Source organism: Fusarium keratoplasticum, chromosome 7 (assembly GCF_025433545.1).
Source record: "Fusarium keratoplasticum isolate Fu6.1 chromosome 7, whole genome shotgun sequence".
NCBI classification, from domain to species: Eukaryota; Fungi; Ascomycota; class Sordariomycetes; order Hypocreales; family Nectriaceae; genus Fusarium; species Fusarium keratoplasticum.
Window position 1 is genome coordinate 1,444,379 of NC_070535.1, and position 20,646 is coordinate 1,465,024.

Sequence of the window (20,646 nt, forward strand, 5' to 3'; positions counted from 1 at the left end):
GGGGTCAAGGTGACCACAAGCACTGACACGCAAACCAGTTTGGAAAAGTTTGCATCAAGCGGTGGCGCCAAACTCGCGAGAAACAGACCGATCTTGGGCATCGGCTTGTGCTTGATAACCTCCAGTCCTTGAATGAAGATGAATTGCTTTCTGAAGCCATCAATTTGTTGGTGGCTGGTTCAGATACAAGCGCCACATCTCTCACGATAGCCGTACTTGAAATTGTCAGCCATCCTGAAATGCACAAGAGGCTGGTCGAAGAACTCGAGGCTGCTATTCCAGACAAGGATAATCTACCTTCAGCGCAAACTCTAGAGGGGCTTCCTTTTCTTGTTAGTAAAGCCTTGCTCTCACCAAGGGTGACAGTGACATGACATGTAACTTGCTGACCGCAACTTTCACAGACTGCTTGCGTCAAGGAAGGAATCCGGTTCGCAACAGCAGTACCTGGACGGTTACCCCGAGTCGTCCCGAAGGAATCGACGCCATTCATCGTGGACGGCAAGGTCGTTCCGCCAGGGGTACGTACAATACAGTTCAGGAAAGAGCGACGTTGGCAGTACGCTAATAATCCTCCGCTTTGACAGACTATTGTATCCATATCAGCCCATACTATGCATACTAGTTGTGATTTATGGGGTCCGGATGCCCGATACTTTAACCCAGATCGCTGGCTGGCGACAGACGCGAAACGCCTGGAAGAATACCAGGTAGCCTTCAGCAAGGGCTCGAGGATGTGCCTTGGAATGAAGTGAGTTCATTCCCTGTGCCTAGACACAATGGTGTGTTTTCATTTCTGACCTGATCGTTCCACATAGCCTTGTCCCCCTTGAAATGACAATCATTTTGGCGTCAATCTTCCGAAAGTACAGCCTTGGCCTCCCTTCCGGATTTGCCCCCCCTCGGAGGATTGATAATTTCACCCTAGAGATGCAAGGCGGTCTCATGTTGAAGGTATCTCGACGGAAGTAGTGGCAGGTGGCACAACCCCAGACGCAAGATCCTCAGGACTGTTCAGCGGTTCAGGTTGCGGCGATGTTGTCAAATTTGAATGTAGGAATGGCTGTATATCACCACTCAAATGATGCCAACACTTCCTCGCAGACGGTGCGGTATAGCTCGCTGATCCGCCACTGTTTCAGCTGAGCAAGAAAGTTGGTCCCGACTGACACAACCTTGCTGTAGCCTCTAGAAGCATGAATGTTTCCGATTCCCACAATAAACGGGCGCATCTGCTCCCCGTTGCGAACCCAATGCAGGATCTTATCCTTGTCAGTTTCGTTGTCGAGACGAAAAGTTGGTGTCCTCTGCTGCTCCCCATGGTTCCCTTTGTTCTGCAAGACGCAACTTGGCAGAGAGCTGTTATAAACCCAGAGCGCCAAGGTTGCGACGAGGATTGCGACAGGTTCTTGATAGCCAGAGGTGGGGTGGCAACGGCACTGTCGGAAAAGCGCCCCAGCATGCAGAGCTACCTCCCTGGCGCAATCGCTGTGTTCGGAAACCCAAGATGCCAGCATCCGCCTTGTCTCCAGCTGCACCTGTCGCGTTACTCTCCATCCGGAAAATGCCATTAAGTCCTTTAAGGGAATATGTAAAACGATTCGGATCATGTGATAGTACTGGGCTGTGATTAGGTCGAAGTCGTTGGATCGGGGCCGCGAGGTCGGATCTAAGAGTCTCCATACATCGGGATGATGTCTCCTCCCCCACGTAATTGGTTCACCGTGCATGTTGAGCAACGCCGATAGGCCCATGTCTTCGGTTTGCTTCAGGAATAGACAGTCACGAAAGTAGCCGAAGAGGATGATTAGAAATGAAAAGGCACCAATGTCTTCAGAGATGGTGTTGAGCCGGTACAACGATTGCATCTCTTCTCTGAGCGTGGGTATCTTCTTTGTTCCTGGGAGCACTGTTAGAGTACGCGGGACTGAAGTGAGAATGTCTTACCAGGCCAGCGCTGTTTCCAAGTTGCGGCAGATGACTTTTCCCACAAACTTTCGTGGCAGGGGAGGGCGATCTGTAAGGCCTCTGTGGGCACAACTGGCGTGACGTTAAAGAATAAACAGCACTGGCTGTCGAGGAGCTGATAAAACGTTAGCAAACCCTGTATGCAAGACAAAACAAACTTACCCATATTCCATAGGCTGTGCGCTGAAGAGTCTCGCAGTGACTCCAGTTCTTCCAAAGCGCTTGGTCGTCCAAGCACTCCCCGTGCTCAGACATAGTTGACATAGTCGCTGCCAAGGAAAGATCGATCTTCGGGAAAATAGCGCTGAGAACACCACGGTTGGCCAAGGTCTTTTCGATTTCGTTTCTGTTGTTTGTGAAGTACATGCCGAGTTGTGACAGAAGGACCGCTTGTGCGAGCCACACCGGGATTGTCTCACTGTTCTCAAAGTCCTCAACCTAATTGTGTCAGAGCTCAAACGTGCTGGCAGGAGTGGGACAAAAGATACGCACATGGCGCAATGCAGCCTGATGAATGAACCTGTCCAAACCCAGTTCGTTCGATGCATTGCCTGCCACAGGCAGGCTGGAAAAGCGACGCCCAATACTCGCAATTGCCAACACCAATAGCGCTGGAGAAGTCCGAGGGTCAAAGGTCGGGCGATGAATGATAGGGAGCTTGTTGTGGAAATATTCGAAATACAGTTGGGTGAAAGAGTTGAGCTCCTTCAGAGGAGGGAGTTTGATGGGTTCGACGGAGAGCGAGCTGGTCCCATGCACCCACGTGAGGCCCACCATCTCGACCCAAAGAGTCAGGTTTTCGTAACTTTCGTCCGAGAGCCTCTCAACATGACCAAAGTCCTCTAGCTCCCCGTCCAGGTCGACGAGCCCTGTAGTTGTCGCGGCGCCAGCCTCAATTTGGCCAGAAGGTGGTACCGGCACGTGGAAAGAAAAGAAATCAGATGGTGGTGAGATGTATGTCGTTGTTGGGTTGAGGAGGTCTTCAAAGGTGGGATGCAGGAGACGCTGACCCCCCGGAGCCTGGAATGACGATATGGGGAAGTGGTCGTTTAGCTCAGGAAAGGACCGATCCATGCTGTATGAGTCTTTCCAAGGACTATCGAAAATGTTTGATGGGTCGGGAATCGTGCCTCCCAATTCAACCAGCTGCTGAGAGCTATCTGCTAGGTCAGGCTCTTGCGGCCCGACGCTGGCGACAACGGCAGCACTTGAGTCTGTGCTGGGGGGTCCGTTTTGAGGTGTGTGTTCGTCTTCTGACACAATGGGATAACCCTCGGACAGCGAGGGGACTGACGCGTCGTCCATGTCAGCGGACAGTTCGGTAGTTGCGTCGAGGCCTAGATTCAAGTTCTTCTTCCATCTAGAAGGCTAGAACAACACTGGGTAAGCCACTGCAAAGTCTGGAAACGCTGGAGGGTTGGATCTGTTGGCCATACCTGCCGGCTTCGACGAGCAAGATATTGACAAGACTTGTTCTTTTGCAAACATCTGGAACAAGGGTCTGATCCATCGCATCGCTGCTTAGACAGACGACAGGAGGTGCAAGCCTTTTCTCCTCGAGCCTTTCTAGTTGGCTTTGTGGATAGATGGCTTGGCGGTTCAGAGTCGTGGAGTAACTGGTGACGCGTTAGGGTATCTCTGTCGAGTCCTGGAGCATTAGTCATGGTCCGCGACGGAGGGGACACCGGCTGCAACGCACATCCTGGAGAATCTCTTGTTGCAAACGGGGCAACAAAACAGCTTGGAGCCTTCATGAAGAAGGATGTGCCGTCTCTGGTGGTCTTGTCGCTGGAAGACGGATTCGCAAATGTGACATGAAAACTCCTTGGTGTTTCCAACTTCTGGAGAAGCCATGTTTGTCGCCACTGAAGTTTGATGAGTGAGGGTGGGGTGGTCAGTATTTTATGGTCTGCGACAGATTGGTTCCGGAGTCGATGGGCTTCCGAATCCCGAGAGCGGGGGAATGTCCCCCAGATCTGCTGCACCCCACAATACTACTCCTCCTAGTACGGAGGGCGCTTTCAAAAGTTATGTCCTGCCAAGGCGCTAATGCTACTTGGCCCCACCTTTGAGAAAAAGCAACTTCAGTATTTGCCCACCAAAATTACTAGGGACTTTCCCCCTCATCATTCTTGCTCCTGTTTCAATCTGGTTAACCATAATGGCCTCAAAGCCACGCACCAACAACGCAACCCGGGCTTTAGTTATTGCGTGGAAATGCCCCTCCGGCGGCAAGACCACCCAAGAGATCGCCGGTATTCTTAACCTTTCCGACCGTCAAGTCAACCGTATCTATGCGAGGGCCATAGAAAGAGGCTTCGAGCCGGCCAGCAGACCGCTGGTTATTCTTGACGAGCATATCGAAGATGCCCCCCCGTACTGGGCGCCCTAGGAAGCAGACCGATGAGGCCCAGCAGGCAGTTATATCGAAGGTACGCCGGGATCGCTATGGGAGGGAAAAAGACGTGTGCTGATATCGCCGGCGAGCTCAGTCTCGAAGGATACGATATCTCCGCGGTCACGATTTGGCGGATACTACGAAAAGCCGGCTTCCAGAAGACCAAACCGACGAGGAAGCCTGGACTGACGAAGAAGATGAGGAAGGAAAGACTAGAATGGTGTCTTGCCCATAAAGACTGGACCCTCGAGGATTGGAAGAATGTCATTTGGTCAGATGAGACTTCTGTAATCCTTCTCCATCGTCGGGGCGGCTATCGTGTATGGCGACGGTCAGACGAGGCCTTTACTCGCAGCTGTATTCGCGAGAGATGGAAAGGCGCCAGTGAGTTTATGTTTTGGGCTGCCTTTTCGTATGATAAGAAGGGCCCTTGTCATTGCTGGTCTCCAGAGACCGCAAAGGAGAAGAAGGAAGCCACTGCAATTATCGATACGATGAACGAGGAGCTTGAGCCGCTGATGCGGGAAGAGTGGGAGCTATCAAATGGTATGAAAAGGCTACACCTACGTCAGCTTCCCGGGCCAAAGCCGCAGTGGAAGTGGGATAAGAGTCACGGCAAGCTGATGAGAGGCTCGAAAGGAGGAATCGATTGGTATCGATATCAGACTATGATCTTGATCCCCAAGATGATTCCTTTCGCAAAGGAATGCGCCAAGGAGAGGCCTAACACAGTCGTACAAGAAGATAAGGCACCGGCACATAGTCACCGCATTCAACAGCGGGTTTATGACCTATACGAAGTCCAACGCCTTCTTTGGTGTGGCAATTCGCCGGACCTGAACGCGATCGAGGCTGCGTGGCCGTGGATGAAGAGAATAACTACGAAGAAAGGCGCCCCTAGCAGCCGGCCAGAAGCTATCAAGGCGTGGAAAGCAGCTTGGAAGGAGCTTCCACAAGCTAAGATCCAAAGCTGGATCGAAAGAATACCTATACATATACAGAAAGTCATTGAAAATGAAGGCGGCAATGAGTATCGCGAAGGCCGGCACGGCAGGAAGCCCAAGAAGTACCGCTGGGAATAGCCCCATAGAAAATCGTATGTAAAATGCTAATCCTTGCTTTCTTTGCTTTTTCCTGACCAGGGGCTCTCGTTAGCGTAGGACATAACTTTTGAAAGCGCCCTCCGTAGGCAAGCTAGGGACACAGCCCGTTGTATTTGACGCAGTGTGGGGCGCTGTGTTTCCACTCCACCAGATGGCGGTTGGGCGGTCTGAAAAAGGAGCCCAACCGAAAATCACTTACAACCCGCAAGGTCTATAATATTAAATCGCATACAACACTCATCTGGTGTGGCGAATACCCTTCAAAGCAATTTTCCAGTGAGGGCATTCATCTCTTTGGCTGATATTTGGTGGCGAGGTAGAAGCGTTCCCACCTTTTAACATTACAGACCCTTGCGGGTTATATGGCAGTAGAGTGATTGGGTGGCTTCGCCTCACAAAGAAGCCAAACATTGGATAGCGGTACGCAGTTCTCAAGCAAGTCTATTGTTTCTAGTTTCACCCACTCCAGCGATCGCAATAAGATGAACTGTGGGCGTCAACGAAAACCTATTACAGTCCTCCCACATGCTTGCGGCCGCGGTCGCTTTCACCCCCCGCGTCCTAAATAAAGGTCGGAACAGCGGCTTCCAGGGACAGGACTCGAGACGCCGTCTGGCTGTGCACCAGCTCGTCGGCACCGGTAGTATCTACCCTCCAAGGGCGTATCGAGCTTGAATACATGTACCGTCAGCGATAGATCATGGGTCGCTTCATGTTGGCCAGACGTCGCCGATTAGCGTACCTTTCGTCGTGGAGGCACCAAATGACGGACTTGGGTTGCTTCAGCCAGTTGATCATTTTGACGATGAACTGTGCCGCTGAACCATTGTAAGGACGCCCGTCAAGATTTGCCCGGCCAGCCAATGCCAGAATGGCGACATCGGGCTTCGGCTCCATGTCCTTGATGACGCCTTCGTAGGCGCCCATGTGCGCATTCCAGAAGACAGTTTTGTCGGGACTGATGAGGAAGTTGAAGGCAAGCTGGCCACCGTCAAAGTGCGAAAACAAGTGTCGTTCTTTATGATCTAGATAGTCAATGGTAGATTGAATGCCCGGGTCTCTATGCTCCTTCGGGATGAGGTCTCCCATCCGTAGGAGACCGTATTTCATCCCAATTGTGATGTCAAGCGTACAGGTGTACGGGCTAGCCTCGCCAGTATATTCGGTTCTCGTATCGACGGTATCTGGGGGGTGTCCGAAGTCACCGGGCATGAAGCAGTGCAAGGAAGGCCATACGTGGACTTGGAAAGCAGCGAAGCGGCCGTGTGGTCGCGCAGGAGCTCCTGGCGGACACGGCGCGATTTCGATTGTCCCCGCCGCGGCGCGGTCACGGTCGGCCTTGAGAAAGAGCGGAATTCTCTCACCGCCGGCGACTGGCATGAGCTGCTCCTCCGGGACCTTGGCATTTCGGAGAATGTTAATGGCTTCGCCGTTGGCAATCACAATAGCACCCGTCTTCTTCGCAATGAGATCAGCGCCTGGCATGCTATCGCAATGGAAATTCGTTAGCAAGGCGTCCCGGCATCAAAGAATACAATTGGACAAGACACAGACTGGTCATAGTGGGCATGCGATATGAAGATGTAGTCGGCCTCTTCGACATCGTCGATGTTTAAATATTTCGGCAAAACAGAGGGTCGTTCGAGCCAAGTATCAAGCCAGATTACCAGGCCAGCGGCCTTCAAGCGATATGTAGTCGTGCCTATGCCAGCGGTCAGAACCATCTCACGACGTGAGACGCTTCATTAAAACTCACCAAACCACTCAATTGTAGCAGCCATGGTTATGGTAAATCAGGTCGAATTCACTCGTAGTAGAGTAGCATTTTAGGTATCTACTAAAAGAATAATCATATGTCTATGGTACCTCGTTATAGCACCCAAGACGACGACGCCCTGGTTTGGCTTGGGATTCTGGCCGTTACCAAATTGGGGAATTGAGGAGCCGAAGGTAGGGGCCGGGATTGGAGGGCCGTGATTAAGGGGCCGTAAAATTGAGGAGCCGCGTGGGGATCAAAGGGCGGGTTATGCGGGGTTCATAGCAGCATTATTCCGGGGCATTGCAACCTCCGCCAGGTTTCCTCCCCACATGATGCGCCATTCACTGCTAGTTTTAGGCCACTGGGAACATGGAAATGTGAACAGTGAAGACGAACGGCCCGGCTAGGCAGTGAAGGCACGTGGGGTGGTCGAAATCGAGGACGAAGCGGTTTAGACAAGTACCTGCCAGTGTTCGACGGCGTACTAGGTTAATTAAGAAAGCCATGATGCGAGAATTGCAGCTTGTTTACCGCAGATTCTTCGCAAAGTTTGCGCTCTTAGCCGAGTAACATCTAAGTACAATCACGGAGGGCGATTCTACGTGATAGAGGGGAAGTTTAGACACTAGATGCCGAAGGAAGAGAAAACCGAGGAGAGGAGGTAGCCACCATACTATGTGTCCAATTGTGACTTTTGGATTCATACTAGTTACTCTTTTTACTAGAACGAGTTACCTGCCGGGCTGTAGTAGGAAATCACTCTAAAACTCTTGAAGCTATAGTAAGTATCGCCTAGATACTTCCTTTATTCGCGTTCGCTTGACTATACCCTAGGAACAACCCGATGTAGGTTCCGGTTCTAGAATGCGGGGCCCCAGGTTATTATGTGGGACAGATCGCGGGGTTGAATGCGGAGGCGGAATGCGGGATGCTGTGGAAGTTAAATATTCGAGACAGCGACGCAGAAGACAGCTCACGGCGATGTCGATAGGTTACTTCGCATTGCTCACCCGTTTATTTAACATTAAAATCATGTCGGATACATTGCTGCCCACACCTTTTAAGGTCCGATACACATCGGCAACTCCTCTTGAAAATCCCCTTGCTCGTTATGATGGCCTGAAGCCTAAGATCGACACGCTACCAAAAGGCTTCCAGAAACAAACGGGATACCGCCCATTCCCCGTCGAGACTATTTTTGAGCGAGATGTTGCTATCCCAGTACGAGATGGTACCATCCTACGAGCTGATGTGTTTCGGCCTGTTGGCGATCAGAAGTTCCCTGCTTTACTAGCCTTCAGTCCGTATGGGAAGTCTGGGACTGGTAAGTGCAAACATTCCGTCCTCGTGGCTTCTTATGGAACCGGAAATTTCTAGTCTGATTAGCCAGTAGGCTTTTTTGACCTGAGCTTCATCTGTGGGCGTGCCGGAGTCCCCCAAGAGCGATTGTCTGGCTTCGAATCCTTCGAGGCGCCAGATCCGGCCGAGTGGACGCAACATGATTATGCTGTTGTGAATGTGAATTCTCGAGGGATACTTGGTTCTGAAGGCCTTCATAGGTTCGTTGTTGGCGCCTACTTGCTTCGAATCTATGCTGGAGGCTAACAGGCTTCACAGATGGCATGGGGTCGGTGAAGGACAGGACGGCCACGATACCATTGAGCACATTGCTCAACTGCCTTGGTGCAACGGGCGCGTTGCGTTGGTGGGAAACTCATGGCTTGCATCGGCTCAGTGGTTCATCGCTGCTGAGCGGCCGCCGCATCTCACATGCATTTTGCCGCTCGAGGGACTCAGCGACGTTTATCGAGAGACCCTTTGTCGTGGTGGCGTCCCATACCTGCCTTTTTGGACATTCCTCGGGAATAATCTTTTCAGTAAGTGCTTGGGTGGGTGATAGACAGCAAGTGTGTCTACAACATGCTGACCGATACTTCGCAGGCAATCAGGAACGAGAAGATGTCATCTCAATGATCAAGAATTATCCCCTAATGAACGACTATTGGGAAGACAAAAGAGCCAAGGCACATCTGATTACTGTCCCTGCATACGTTCTTGCCAGCATGTCTACTGGTCTCCACACGGTCGGATCTATACGATGTTATGAAGATATCCCTCACGAGAAAAAATGGTGCGTCCTGACTGATGCCTATGAGGTACTACTTCTAACCGGGCTTTCACGTCCTAGGTTGCGCGTGAATTGCACTCAAGAATGGCATGACTTGTACCAGGAGGACACGATTGCCGACCTGAAGAAGTTTCTTGACTTCTACATGAAGGGAGTGAACAACGGATGGGAACAGACTCCCAAGGCTAGGATCTCTATATTGAGATATACCCGGGTAAGTATATCTAGCTGCCCTACATCGGTCAATGAAGTTAACGTTTGCAAACAGCCGGGGATCCAAAATGTCCCATTCGAATCCTGGCCAATACCCCAAACTGAGCAGCGCAAGTTCTGGCTGTCCACCAACGGCAAGATGGAAACCGGTCGTCCTTCATTGAAAGACGCCAAAGTCTCATATCAGTCAGACGTTGTTGCTTTGCAGAAAGATGATGACTCCGGATTCGTCGAATTCTCATATACTTTCACGGAAAGGACCACTCTCATAGGGCCCTGCCGAGCAATTCTCCACATGTCTTGCCCTGATCATGACGATATGGACGTGTTCGTCATAATTCGAAAAGCAGATCGGAGCGGAAATGTTCTAAGGAACATCAACATTCCTCTTCAGGACCTGGTCGGGGTAGAGCGCGAGGAGGACATAAGTATAACCAACACGTTGCAATATGTGGGACCTTCAGGGATCCTTCGAGCAAGTCACTGTGCTCTAGATCCCAAACTTTCAAAGCCTCACTGGCCTGCGCACGACCACACAAGGGAGGACAAGGTCAGACCCTCAGAGGTGGTCCAGCTAGAAATAGGTCTGTGGCCTGCTGCCATTGAGTTTTCTGCTGGGGAGAGGCTCGTTTTCAGGGTTGCTGGGCACCAGATGACCCTGGCCGAGTTTGACCCTCTAAGGGGAGGCTTCCGGGCTGGGAATGTTGGAAAGCACAATGTACACTTCGGTGGCCAGTATGAAAGTTACATTACTATTCCGGTCGTTAGCATGAACTAGTTATTAAGAATATAAGTATTAGAAATAAATAACTAAGGTTTATAGAGAAAAATAGGTAATAAGGATAGGATTTAAAGCTACGTCCTCCTAAAGAGGAAACTAGGCGATTAACTACCACACTATTCCACTACAAGAACAAGAAGAAGAAGGAGAAGAAAAAGAAAAGGAAAGAAAAGCGATAATATGAAAACAACCTGCCTAGGATAACTAGTACATCCCAGCCCTCTCTAGCCTTTCCCCACTACTACCACTTAGTCCTGCTTCGGCTTACTGTTGAAAAGGCTGGCGTAAAGTCGTAGGAACGGGATGACAAGTTTCCCGCCGATCTTGACTAAGCTACCGAACCAACCGTCTAAGTGAAAGGTCTGATTGTGAGGCCTCGAGGTTAGCCTGAAACTTTCACATCTTGCTCACATCTGTTCCTCTTACGCCCCGGGCCCTTGGACTGCTTGGGGGGTGGCGAGTGTGACTTACGGGGATGTTTACGCCTCCGCTCTTGGCGACCCATCGAAAGGCGCGCGGAAGCATCGCGCTCTCATAGGCGTCGACGGCCGTTTTGGCCTCGGCTGTGGTTACCGAGTTGTCCGGGCGCGACTTGGCCAAGGCGTTCAAGTGCAACAGCTGCGGTAGAAGATCCGCTGTGTCGGCGAGGGCCGTGTTTCCTCCCGCACCTCTGTGGAAGTGGTGGCACCTGTTTTAGCCCATGTTCTTTGGAAGTATTATCTGTGTACTTGCTACCTAGGTGCGGGAATGGGGGAGAGACCGGGGGGAATGGGGGTCGGAGCTTGGGAAGGGGTATCGGGGAGGTTGGGCTACGGTCTTTCGGGCCGGAGCTCGCGGCTTCAGTGGGTAAAAGAAGAAGAATAACAAAAAGGCTTACCGGTTTGGCTGCATGGCGTGGATGGCGTCACCGATAAGCCAGACACGGGGATGTCCCTGTTTGATGTCACCAGATTTGGCGCTTTTCTCCCTCCAGCGCGCTGCCGGGCGGTGAGCCGCTCGTAGCTGGGTGACCATGATATCGGCAGCGTCCTTGTCTTGCCGAGTTGCGCCCAATAGCGCGTGGCTAGGATGAGTTAGCACTGTCATTTCTCAGTCGGAGATTGTGTCATCCGCACTATTCTGGAGCCCAGTCCTTGATGTAATCGAGGCAAAGCTGCAGCTTGTCCGGGACGTTGCTCGGGTCGGGAATGGCATCCGTGGGAATGTTAAGGCCCCAATAAAAGGATGCCGCATCCTCGTTATAGGTGATGGGCTGACTCGCGTCGGTCTGTATGCCGTTGGCGTCGAACTTGGGAGGGAGGTAGACTGCACCTGGTTAGCAGACCGTGATGGATGGCCCAACGGATCCGGGAAGCCCTACAAGCATAAAAGAGGGTGCCACCCTTGGCGAATGTGACGATGGGTCCGCGACGGAGCTTCTGGGGAAGAGTCTTCATCAGGTCGTACGGGAGCTTTCCTTTAGACAGAAAGCCCCAGAATTTGTCGAGGAGAACAATGTTGTTCAAACCGAGCTGCGCGTTGATCTATGCACCCAAGTCTTCTCATCAGCAACACTAACAAAATCAGCCCGGGGATACGGATCTTACCCTGGATCTGTTCCCATCCGCGCCGACCAAGATGTCGCCCACGTCGGAAGTGCCATCGGCAAAATTGGCCTTGACCCTCTCCCTGCCGTTCTCGGTCACAATCTCGTATGACTCGAGATACTTGTCAAAGAGGACGGCATTTTTCTCCTTGACAGGCTCCAGCAGGAGGTTACGGAGCACGACGCGGTTGATGGCGGAGGTCTTCGCGTAGGACGGGACAGTGGAAAAGTCAAGAATCTCCTCGAACCGCGAGTTGTGGACGCTGGGGGCGGCCTGGCTGACGCCCATGTTCTGGCCTAGCTTGTTGACGATCTTGGTGAGTCGGTCCTGGGTCAGGCAAGCCTTGAAGCCGACCATGGCCCATTCACCGAGGCGAATCTGATATCCTTCCCTCTTGGTGTCCTCCGAGTCCCTCTCGTACAGGGCAAAGTCGATACCATTATTGAGGAGGCCGTTGGCGAGGAGGCTGCCAGAGAGACCACCTCCAATAATGAGGACTCGGACCCCGGCCATTAGAGCTGCTGCAGACTAAACCAAAGGCCCCGTAGCGTCGACGATGATACTGACGGCTGATCGGCTCGAAGAGGGAGAGAGGACGGGAAGGAGAGAATATGTTTCTGTCGATTGGGGGGGGGATTAGAGGGTAGGGACCGACTTTGCGGGCTGCGTAGACAAAGTTGCGGTTGCTTTCTATTAAAGAGCTAGGCGAGGCGAACGGTTTGGTCTCGACTCAGTGCCACCACCCTTGTTCCAGGATGCAGTGCCGTGGCGTGAGCGGGCAGGCGACGTGAATCCCGAAGTAGAACCACGCCGAGTGAAATCCTGTGTCAGTGCGTCGCTCCGGGCTGTGACACGGAGCTGTCGGAGTACCAGCGCAACGTCGGAGGCACGATGCATGGCAGGGATGCGGGGGTTCTTGCCATGCCGACGGGGGTGGGCCCCTCCTTCGGCCCCAAGAGGCGGCTCCCCAGACGGAGAAACCAGGAGAGAAGGTCGTAGTAGTGGGCCTCGGCAACGGGTTACGGCAAGGGTTGTCAATGGGGGAGTTTGAGAGCTTGGGTGATGACGGGTCCAGAGTCTGCCTCTCTTGTTCCGTCCTCGAAGCAATCGCAAAGAGCAGCTCGGCGATGTTTTCAAGCCCACTAACAGTCGCCTGCCTTCCCGGTAAAGTAGTATCATCTGAGTACTAGTCGACGGTGGCGCCGTACATGCACCCGGACCATAATGTCCAAGACAACCGTTGAGTGGTTTGGTAATAGGTACATCAATCCTTCGCCTCTCTCACCCTTCGCCTCCTGTTCTCGGTCTCCGTTCCCAAGGGGAATCACGCTGACCCTTAACGCTCTTTGCGGGGACAGGCACCACGACCTTCTGGGTGCCCACCCGCGGCGTGACCATCTTCCTGGACGCAAGGCTTGAGAGGCCGGAGCCGAACTCGCGCCCAATCTCTATATATGACGTTACCGAAGCCGATTACATCTTCATCTGGCACACTCGCTTTGACCAGTTAGTGAAATCAGGAGAGGGAAGAGAGATAGAAAAAGAGAAGACGACAGCTTGTCGGGCATAAAACTGGCGTGGGCTGAATGCTGACGGTGTGCAAGTCTCCCCGGGGTCGACCGAATCGCACTTCAGACCGGCGCCATCGTCGTCGCCAACTGCGAGGCCACCAACTGTCTACGGAAGGCCGGCGTGCTCGAGGAGCACCTCCCCGTGGCTGGGCAGCGAGCGCATCCCGCTCTTCACCAAGAAGGATCGTGACGAGGCCCAGCGCCCCGACGCGTCCTATCGAGCTGGACGTCAGGCCCGCCACAGCTCCGGTGGAGAAGGAGACTCATGGCAAGGTTCTCGACTTGGCTTGAGAGACTGCAGTCTTGAGAAGGTGGAAAGGGATAATTCTCTTGTTTCTCGTATGGAGGTTAGAGCAGTTAAATACCCCATGAGAGGCTTAACCTTTCATGATAATGCAGCTAGGTATAACTCTTTGATTATAGGCAGCAGAAGGTTAAAAAAAAGGCCACTATATTAGCATTGGGATATAATGCTATGATATATTGAAAATGTGTTCTTTGTTATAGTTAAAGCCCGGCCCTCGATGGGTTAACCGAGCCAGAAGATCGTTCTTGACTTGGCGCTCGCAGAGGTAGTCACCTTAGACTCGTAGCACTGAATCCAAGTTTGAAGGGGAAACTGTGCGGGATGGAGGGTCTATCTGTACAATAGGAGATGCGGCCCCGCAGAACACATAGCTAGGGAGCTGCTGGCCATGAAGAGCAGAGGTTGAATGTGACCGTCAAAGTCATAACAGCAAACCTTATCTAAATTTCCTAAGCACTTTGCTACTATTCAAGAGGTATGCTGGTCAAGAAAGTTAATAATGGACCGCAGTGACTGAGCGGCCGGGGTCTGTAGCTCCGAGGTCTCGATGTCAATGTTGCCGAGGGCGCTGTCGAATCCGTGCTGGGCGTCGTCGGGGAAGTCGGCGGTGACAGCGACGCCGAGGCCGCGGAGCTTGTTAGCAGTGTCAACGCCTTGATCGACAGGGACGGCCGCGTCGTTCTTTCCGTGCAAGATGAAGATTGGGGGCAGGGTGGCAGCTTGGCCAAAGGCCACGGGGAACAACTTGCGGTGCTCTTTCGGGATGGCCTCGATGCCCTGTTCGTGGATGCGCTCGCCAAGGCCCGTGACGCCCGTCAGGTAGTCCGGGAACAGCGCTTCGCCGTGGAACACGGCCACGATGGCCGACCGCGGATCGGCCGCCGGGTTGGTTGGGAACGGGTGGCCGCTGATCTGGCCCTCAGTGCCCTTTGCCTGCAGCGACTTGATGTACTCGAGCACGGGACCGGCATCCACGCAGGGCTGGAAGAAGATGTTGGAGCCCTTGGTGTGGTAGCGGGCGGCCGACAGGTCTAGTACGCCGTAGATGAGCGCGACAGCAGAAGGCTTCTTGCCGGTTACGAGACCTGCCGTGGTCAAGGCCAGGTAGCCACCCGCACTGGAACCCGCGACGGCGATGGGCCCAATCTGGGCCCCGATCCTGACGCCCAGCGTCGTCGCCACCCAGTTGTACGCGTCCACGCTGTCGGCCACGGCGTCGACACCGGTTGACTCGGGCAGCAGGCGGTAGTCTACTGACACAAAGACACCACCACGGGTCGCCCAGCTGTTCAAGAGCCAAAGAGGATAGCGCTGACGGTCCCCAAAGACCTATCACCGGAGTTCGTCACGTTAGATATCCAGTCCGAGGTCCGAAGCTCATAGCAGCCTTTAGAAACGGCGGGAAACATACCAAGAAGCCGCCATGATAGTAAACGATAGTCCTCAGAGGGCCGTGAGTGATTCTAGTGGGGTACCAGACGTCCAGACTGATACCGCCCTTGCCACCCTGTTTAAACTCAAACGTCTCGAACCTGTAGTTCTCGGGGACGTGGATTTGGTTTGCCATTGTTGCCGTCAGGGTTGAGAGTGTGCAAGTTTGGCTTGTCGCAGTATGCCTAGGAGGTGCTACTTGTAGGGCCATCCTCACGCAGCTTGTGGCAATTGGCCCTTTTATGGCGGGGAAGCTCTAGCAGGAGGGGCCGACCAGCGGCAGCGCCGGCAACGGCGTGACTGCGATCCGACCCAGCGGGTATTGCCATTGTAGTCCTATGGCGTTCTCAGGTCCAGGGCCTGACAACAGGGCTTCCCAGAGAGGGCGGGTCTTCTGGCCCAACTTCGGCCTTGTCCACAACTGGGACTCCGACGGGGCCGATCCTAAGACCCGTTTCGCAGCAAAGACGGGGCTAGGCCTGTTCTCTGGTGACCTGCTTAAGGCAGTACTATCACCCTCCTCAGAGAGAGACAAGGAGATATCCCTTAAGCTGGCAAGGACCTCCAGTCCGTACCTCGCCCCAGTGTTATTGGAATACCTAAAGTATGTAGTAAGAATGATCTCACCTGTTAGAACACTATGTTGTGAGTACTTACTCCCGAGGCAAGACTTAGTGATGATTAAAGTATCTCTCAAAAGAATAAATATAATTGGCCTGAACCCCCTAGAGTGACCTGGTTGGAGGTCCTTGCCAGCTTAAGAGATATGGAAAAAGAGGAGTCGGCTTAAACATCCTCGATAAGTCGCATAACTAGAAAGAACCTTCTAGATCAAGAGAACATCCTAAATTGTTTAACGGGATCCGTGTTTTATGGACCACGTAATAATACCGTGAATACGAGGGATGAGTAGATGATGGCGGCATCACCCAACCTCAATACATAGCTTCCCTCTCGTTCTTTTTCCCCTTCTTCCCTCACTTATAGTTTCCGCTCTCTCAATCGCATATGCATGTTGACCGGGTTGTGCGACCACATTGACGAGACTTCCCACGGCTTTTCCTTGTTGACAAACTCAAAGTCAAACCTGCGGACGAACTGTGCGACGAACTTATAGATCTCGACCTGTTTTGATCCTCTTTCAGCGGGGGTGGTGACTGACGGCCCTATGGCCCAGAGATACCAGATGACGGAAACATTCATAAAGCATTGGGAGAAGCAAGGAACGAGAGGCCACTTACGAGTGCAAGATTCTTCCCGACGCAGCCCCGAGGGCCGTTGCCGCCAAAACTCATATTGTAGCTCTCGAGCATGGACTTCTGTTGGGGGTCCTCCCAGCGCTCGGGGATAAAGTCGTTGCGGGTCTCGCCGTAGAGCTTCGGGTCACGGCCCTGGCTGAGGGGGCTGATGCCGACGTTGTAGCCCGCGGGAATGTAATGCTTGCCGACCGTAACTCCGCCCTGGGGCACCACGCGCAGCAGCTGGAAGTTGATGGACGGGAACAGTCGCATCGTCTCCGAGATGACGGCCCCTAGGTAGGTGACCTTCTGCGACTGCAGATATGTGATGGGCTGGTCTAGGTTGTTTTCGTCGTAGAAATGGTCGATGGCTGCACGGAGTTTGGCGAGCTTTTCCGGGTGCGTCCCTAGATAGTAGAGGGCGGCGCGTATGCCGGCCGAGGTGGTATCAGCGCCGGCAGCCCTAACTCTTGTGTTAGCTACAGATAGGCTAAGTGGGTTCTCGTGGAGAAGATGGACTTTTTGTTTCTCTCATCTCTTCTTAGAGCAAAGGGAAACGAATTCGCTGGTGAAACGAGAGCAGGCTTACAAGATGTTGGTTGTCTCCACCAGGATTTCCTTCTGGTCTGCTGGGCCCGAGCCGTCAAATTTCTTCATCTTGACAAAGTAGTTGAGCAGGTCCTTGCGTTCGAGGGCGTCCTTAGGAGCTGCCTGGCGTTCCATGACCTTGTCGCTCGAATACTTCATGAACTTGCTGATCGGGGAATCCAGTTTCAGCAGGTCGACCAAATGCAGGAAGGGCATAGTCTGACCCCAGATGTGACCTAAGACCCCGGAAAGGGTGAAAATCTGGGCAATGGCTTCCCGGATGCCCATGACGTCGGTCTCGGTCTCTAGGTGGCCCAGCGTCTCGCCAAAGGCCAGCTCGCCGACGACATCATAGGCGAGCGCCTGCACCCAGACGGACACGTCGACGATCTGGCCGCTCCGGGAGTACTTGGAGAGCTTGTCAAGACACAGCGCAATGGAGGACTGCATGTACTTCTCGTACTCGAGGATGGAGGACATGGAGTAGGCCGCCGAGACGCGCTTGCGCTTGAGCGAGTGCAATCTGGGATCCAGCTCGGCGAAGAACATTACGTCGACCCCAGGGTTGTGCCACGTGTGGTACCACCCCGTCTTGAGCGCGGGCTTGCCGTGTCCGTAGAGTTTCTTCATCGTCGGCCCGTCCACGATGGAAACTTCGTTGGGTGCGACGCGCACGACGGGGCCATACTTGTCGTGCAGCTCCAGGATGTCTTCGTGCCATTTGCCATGTGCATAGCGCCAAGTCCGCCACAGCCCGTTGACAGCGGCGATTTTGGGACCCGGAACCCAGGCCAGAGGGTGAAGGAGCAGCCGGTATAGAACGATGAGAGGAACCGTGACGAGCACGAGTCCGCTCACAATCGTCGCTGGTGAGACCTGGCCAAGGACCGGCGACCATGACGTCGCCGCCCGGACGAATGTCTCCCTAAGTTGTTCGATTATGGCCATGCCGGGTGCGAGTGGGCTGTTGTGCGGGTCTAAACCAGGAGGGAGAGGAGAAACGAGATGATGGAGAAGGGAGCCAATGCTTTTGGGATGATGCCCTAAGTGTATACTGACCAAAGAGACAGGTCGTGCTGATATGATGCTTCCAGGCAGTCTACTGTTCGGCTGAGAACCTCCTGTGTATGCAGATCCGCAACCCAACACGAAAATGGAGGAATGGCCTGATCTACTAATAATGGTTTAGTTTTCGTATAGCGAGAGCAGCCGTGCCTTGGGCCTCAGCCATCCTCATCTAGCATAGTTTCGTTGGATAATCTAGGTGGTCGGCCATCTCCCCCCCCCCCCCCCCCCCCGGCCCAGACACGGCAGACGGTCTGAGATCTGGATCTTGTGACCGGACCTGTTGGTTCTCTTTGGCTGAATCATCGGAGGGCTTCACTACACCGGCGCCCCGGGCACTCAAAGGGTACGGGACCAGAGACGTCAAGAAATGACTTTTACTACTAACCCGTGCGCTGGTTGGTGACCCTGGTCGGCTGTCCCCTAATCCTCATGCCAAAGGGTTCCTCCTTTTTCTTCTCAGTCTTGAGAAACATGATACCCTAACCATCCTATTGCTGTTATCCTCCAACAAAATTAGGGATACCAGGGATGGTACGCAGCCGTCGCCTCTTACGCCCGCCCACCCTGTGCCGTGTAGTTCTTTGTGGCTAGGTGTTGACGCTCCCCTCCCCACAATCTATGGAATATGGGGGGCGAAGTATAGCGCGTGGCAATGGACGTCGGCTTTGCGGGATTGACGGAACATGAGCACATGCCGCATTACCGAGTGCCAGATGCAGCCATTTGTGAAGGAGGAGACAGTCTCCGGGGAACTATGCTGCCCGGAACTATGATGTGGCCCCCGTCGGAAGTTATTATGCAGATGTTTTATCATTGGCTACTTTTGCCTTCCCAAGTCCGACACTCTAAAAGTAAGGGGCCGATAGTGAGGGGCCGACCGATGCTAACCTGCCCAAATCACAGGACGCGGTCCGTGGGATCGATGTCTGGGAGGAATGGGGTTAGCTGTATGGAGTAACCAAGAGGCGAACTCGTACAAGGCCGCGGGTGAGCAGACGGCCATCCTCTCGCAGCCTATGCAATAGCACAAGTACTGTAATTGTGGTCTCACTTCCCCTCCATCCCACTAGAGCCGTCCAGCATTTAACTCGTTAAGGAGAGGCAAGATCTGAGATTCACCTCGTAGTGCGCATTTAATTGCTTGATCCTTTAAAAGTTTGCCTGATTAAGAACTAGCCACGGTATTCATGGAACCCGAGCTCAAAGTCTTCAAGAGGCTCGGAGGCTATGCAGAAGTATTTCCGCCCAAGCGTTCAAGCAATGCCAGTGACCACCCAACGCCGCCGTCACCCTCCGTGGTTGGCAGGCAGCGTGAGAGCATCGACATCACCTGACTGGTGGCATCCGCCGAACTCGCTTGTCTCTTCATAGGCCGGGCTGATGGCTCCCTGGCCTTTGACTAGGCGACTGGGAGGATCATCTTGTTCTTATACAAGCAGGAGAGCTCAAAACTACTGACCATCATCACCTGCAACGACAGGCATCTGGCAAGCTCTGATACTGCTAGGATGGCCGAGATTTTCAAGCTTGCTCGAGGGCAGGACAACGAGCTCCAGGCTTCGGCAACACGTCGCAAGGTTTCTGCTAATGGGCCACTAGTCAGCCCTGGCGCTGCATCCCAAGATGCCACGGCTCCTCATCGACAGAGCCCACAGACCGATGTTGAGTGATATTCACGGCGACACGGAGATTGACAATTGTTGCCTCCGATGGGGCATGAACGACTAACCAACGCCTGCCGTTTCTTCTCTTCTGCATGCTGGGTGCATGCAACCACGTGCTGGTATGGCACGACGGATCATATCGTTTTGGTAAGCAGCCTGATAGTGTGGCAGCAGTGACAACCACAGCTTCCTGTGGTGTTGTCAGATCTCAATCATGCCTCGGTCTCCGCTAGCTATATACCAGGTGCTTCCATGCAGGGTTGCTATTTTATCGTGGTCATATCAGTGTGTTTCGGTCGATCCTTGGCGAGAAGCGTTTTAAGTAAACCAGGAGAGTCTTGTATTATAGTCGACATCTAATAAAGCTCTCCACGAGTCCCACACTGAAGATCATATCCTCCTTCTTTACACGGTCGAGCCCAACCATATCACAAAACTTCAGAATGAGAATTGCCTCACGTGGTTGTAGCCACCCACACGGGATACCAAAGCCAGCTTTCGACTCTTCCACATACCCTTCGTAGCCCTGGTGGCACATTACTTTGATCCGGCATTTTCTTTATCTTCACCTCCTCTACCCCCCAGTAGCCAGCACCGTATCCGCTAAAGACGATAGCTATAGCCTTGTCTCCGATGGCAGCTTTGACCAATGCAGTGGGAAACTCTGGGTGTACAGGAAGCCACGCAACGGTTGGAACTTCTGTGCTCATCTTCCTAGTGTCAAACCCGGGCTGAAAAGGCTGTACCGGGTGAGGGTAGAAGTAGGGCGTATCATCTTCAATCACACCAAGATGTCCACGACCGGGGGCACTAAAAGGGCTGGTCGAGTTGATATGCGATTTC

The 20,646-nt window shown here is 53.2% G+C and overlaps 6 protein-coding genes across 6 annotated transcripts; 1 reads left to right on the forward strand and 5 right to left on the reverse strand.

Annotated features, from left to right (window-relative positions):
- Positions 1 to 1,070: 1,070 nt before the first annotated feature.
- NCS57_00962400 (Fungal transcription factor) lies at positions 1,071 to 3,273 on the reverse strand (the record flags this gene model as incomplete). The annotated part of the gene is made up of 4 exons (XM_053059393.1): positions 1,071 to 1,900; positions 1,948 to 2,083; positions 2,131 to 2,406; positions 2,461 to 3,273. The coding sequence occupies 4 exons, from the start codon at positions 3,271 to 3,273 to the stop codon at positions 1,071 to 1,073; spliced, it is 2,055 nt and encodes a 684-aa protein (XP_052911464.1).
- Positions 3,274 to 6,030: 2,757 nt separating this feature from the next.
- NCS57_00962500 (Beta-lactamase domain protein) lies at positions 6,031 to 7,250 on the reverse strand (the record flags this gene model as incomplete). The annotated part of the gene is made up of 4 exons (XM_053059394.1): positions 6,031 to 6,139; positions 6,212 to 6,955; positions 7,024 to 7,171; positions 7,226 to 7,250. 4 exons carry the CDS (start codon positions 7,248 to 7,250, stop codon positions 6,031 to 6,033), a joined length of 1,026 nt encoding a protein of 341 aa, XP_052911465.1.
- Positions 7,251 to 8,260: 1,010 nt separating this feature from the next.
- Positions 8,261 to 10,347, forward strand: NCS57_00962600 (uncharacterized protein; the record flags this gene model as incomplete). The annotated part of the gene is made up of 6 exons (XM_053059395.1): positions 8,261 to 8,552; positions 8,619 to 8,787; positions 8,846 to 9,117; positions 9,170 to 9,359; positions 9,417 to 9,570; positions 9,625 to 10,347. The coding sequence occupies 6 exons, from the start codon at positions 8,261 to 8,263 to the stop codon at positions 10,345 to 10,347; spliced, it is 1,800 nt and encodes a 599-aa protein (XP_052911466.1).
- Positions 10,348 to 10,598: 251 nt separating this feature from the next.
- On the reverse strand, positions 10,599 to 12,449 carry NCS57_00962700 (Oxidoreductase; the record flags this gene model as incomplete). The annotated part of the gene is made up of 6 exons (XM_053059396.1): positions 10,599 to 10,712; positions 10,822 to 11,038; positions 11,228 to 11,413; positions 11,466 to 11,655; positions 11,711 to 11,873; positions 11,937 to 12,449. 6 exons carry the CDS (start codon positions 12,447 to 12,449, stop codon positions 10,599 to 10,601), a joined length of 1,383 nt encoding a protein of 460 aa, XP_052911467.1.
- Positions 12,450 to 14,282: 1,833 nt separating this feature from the next.
- On the reverse strand, positions 14,283 to 15,381 carry NCS57_00962800 (Abhydrolase-3 domain-containing protein; the record flags this gene model as incomplete). Its single annotated transcript, XM_053059397.1, has 2 exons — positions 14,283 to 15,143; positions 15,226 to 15,381. 2 exons carry the CDS (start codon positions 15,379 to 15,381, stop codon positions 14,283 to 14,285), a joined length of 1,017 nt encoding a protein of 338 aa, XP_052911468.1.
- An 845-nt stretch (positions 15,382 to 16,226) lies between these two features.
- NCS57_00962900 (uncharacterized protein) lies at positions 16,227 to 18,019 on the reverse strand (the record flags this gene model as incomplete). Its single annotated transcript, XM_053059398.1, has 3 exons — positions 16,227 to 16,370; positions 16,487 to 16,946; positions 17,073 to 18,019. 3 exons carry the CDS (start codon positions 18,017 to 18,019, stop codon positions 16,227 to 16,229), a joined length of 1,551 nt encoding a protein of 516 aa, XP_052911469.1.
- Between the last annotated feature and the right edge of the window lie 2,627 nt (positions 18,020 to 20,646).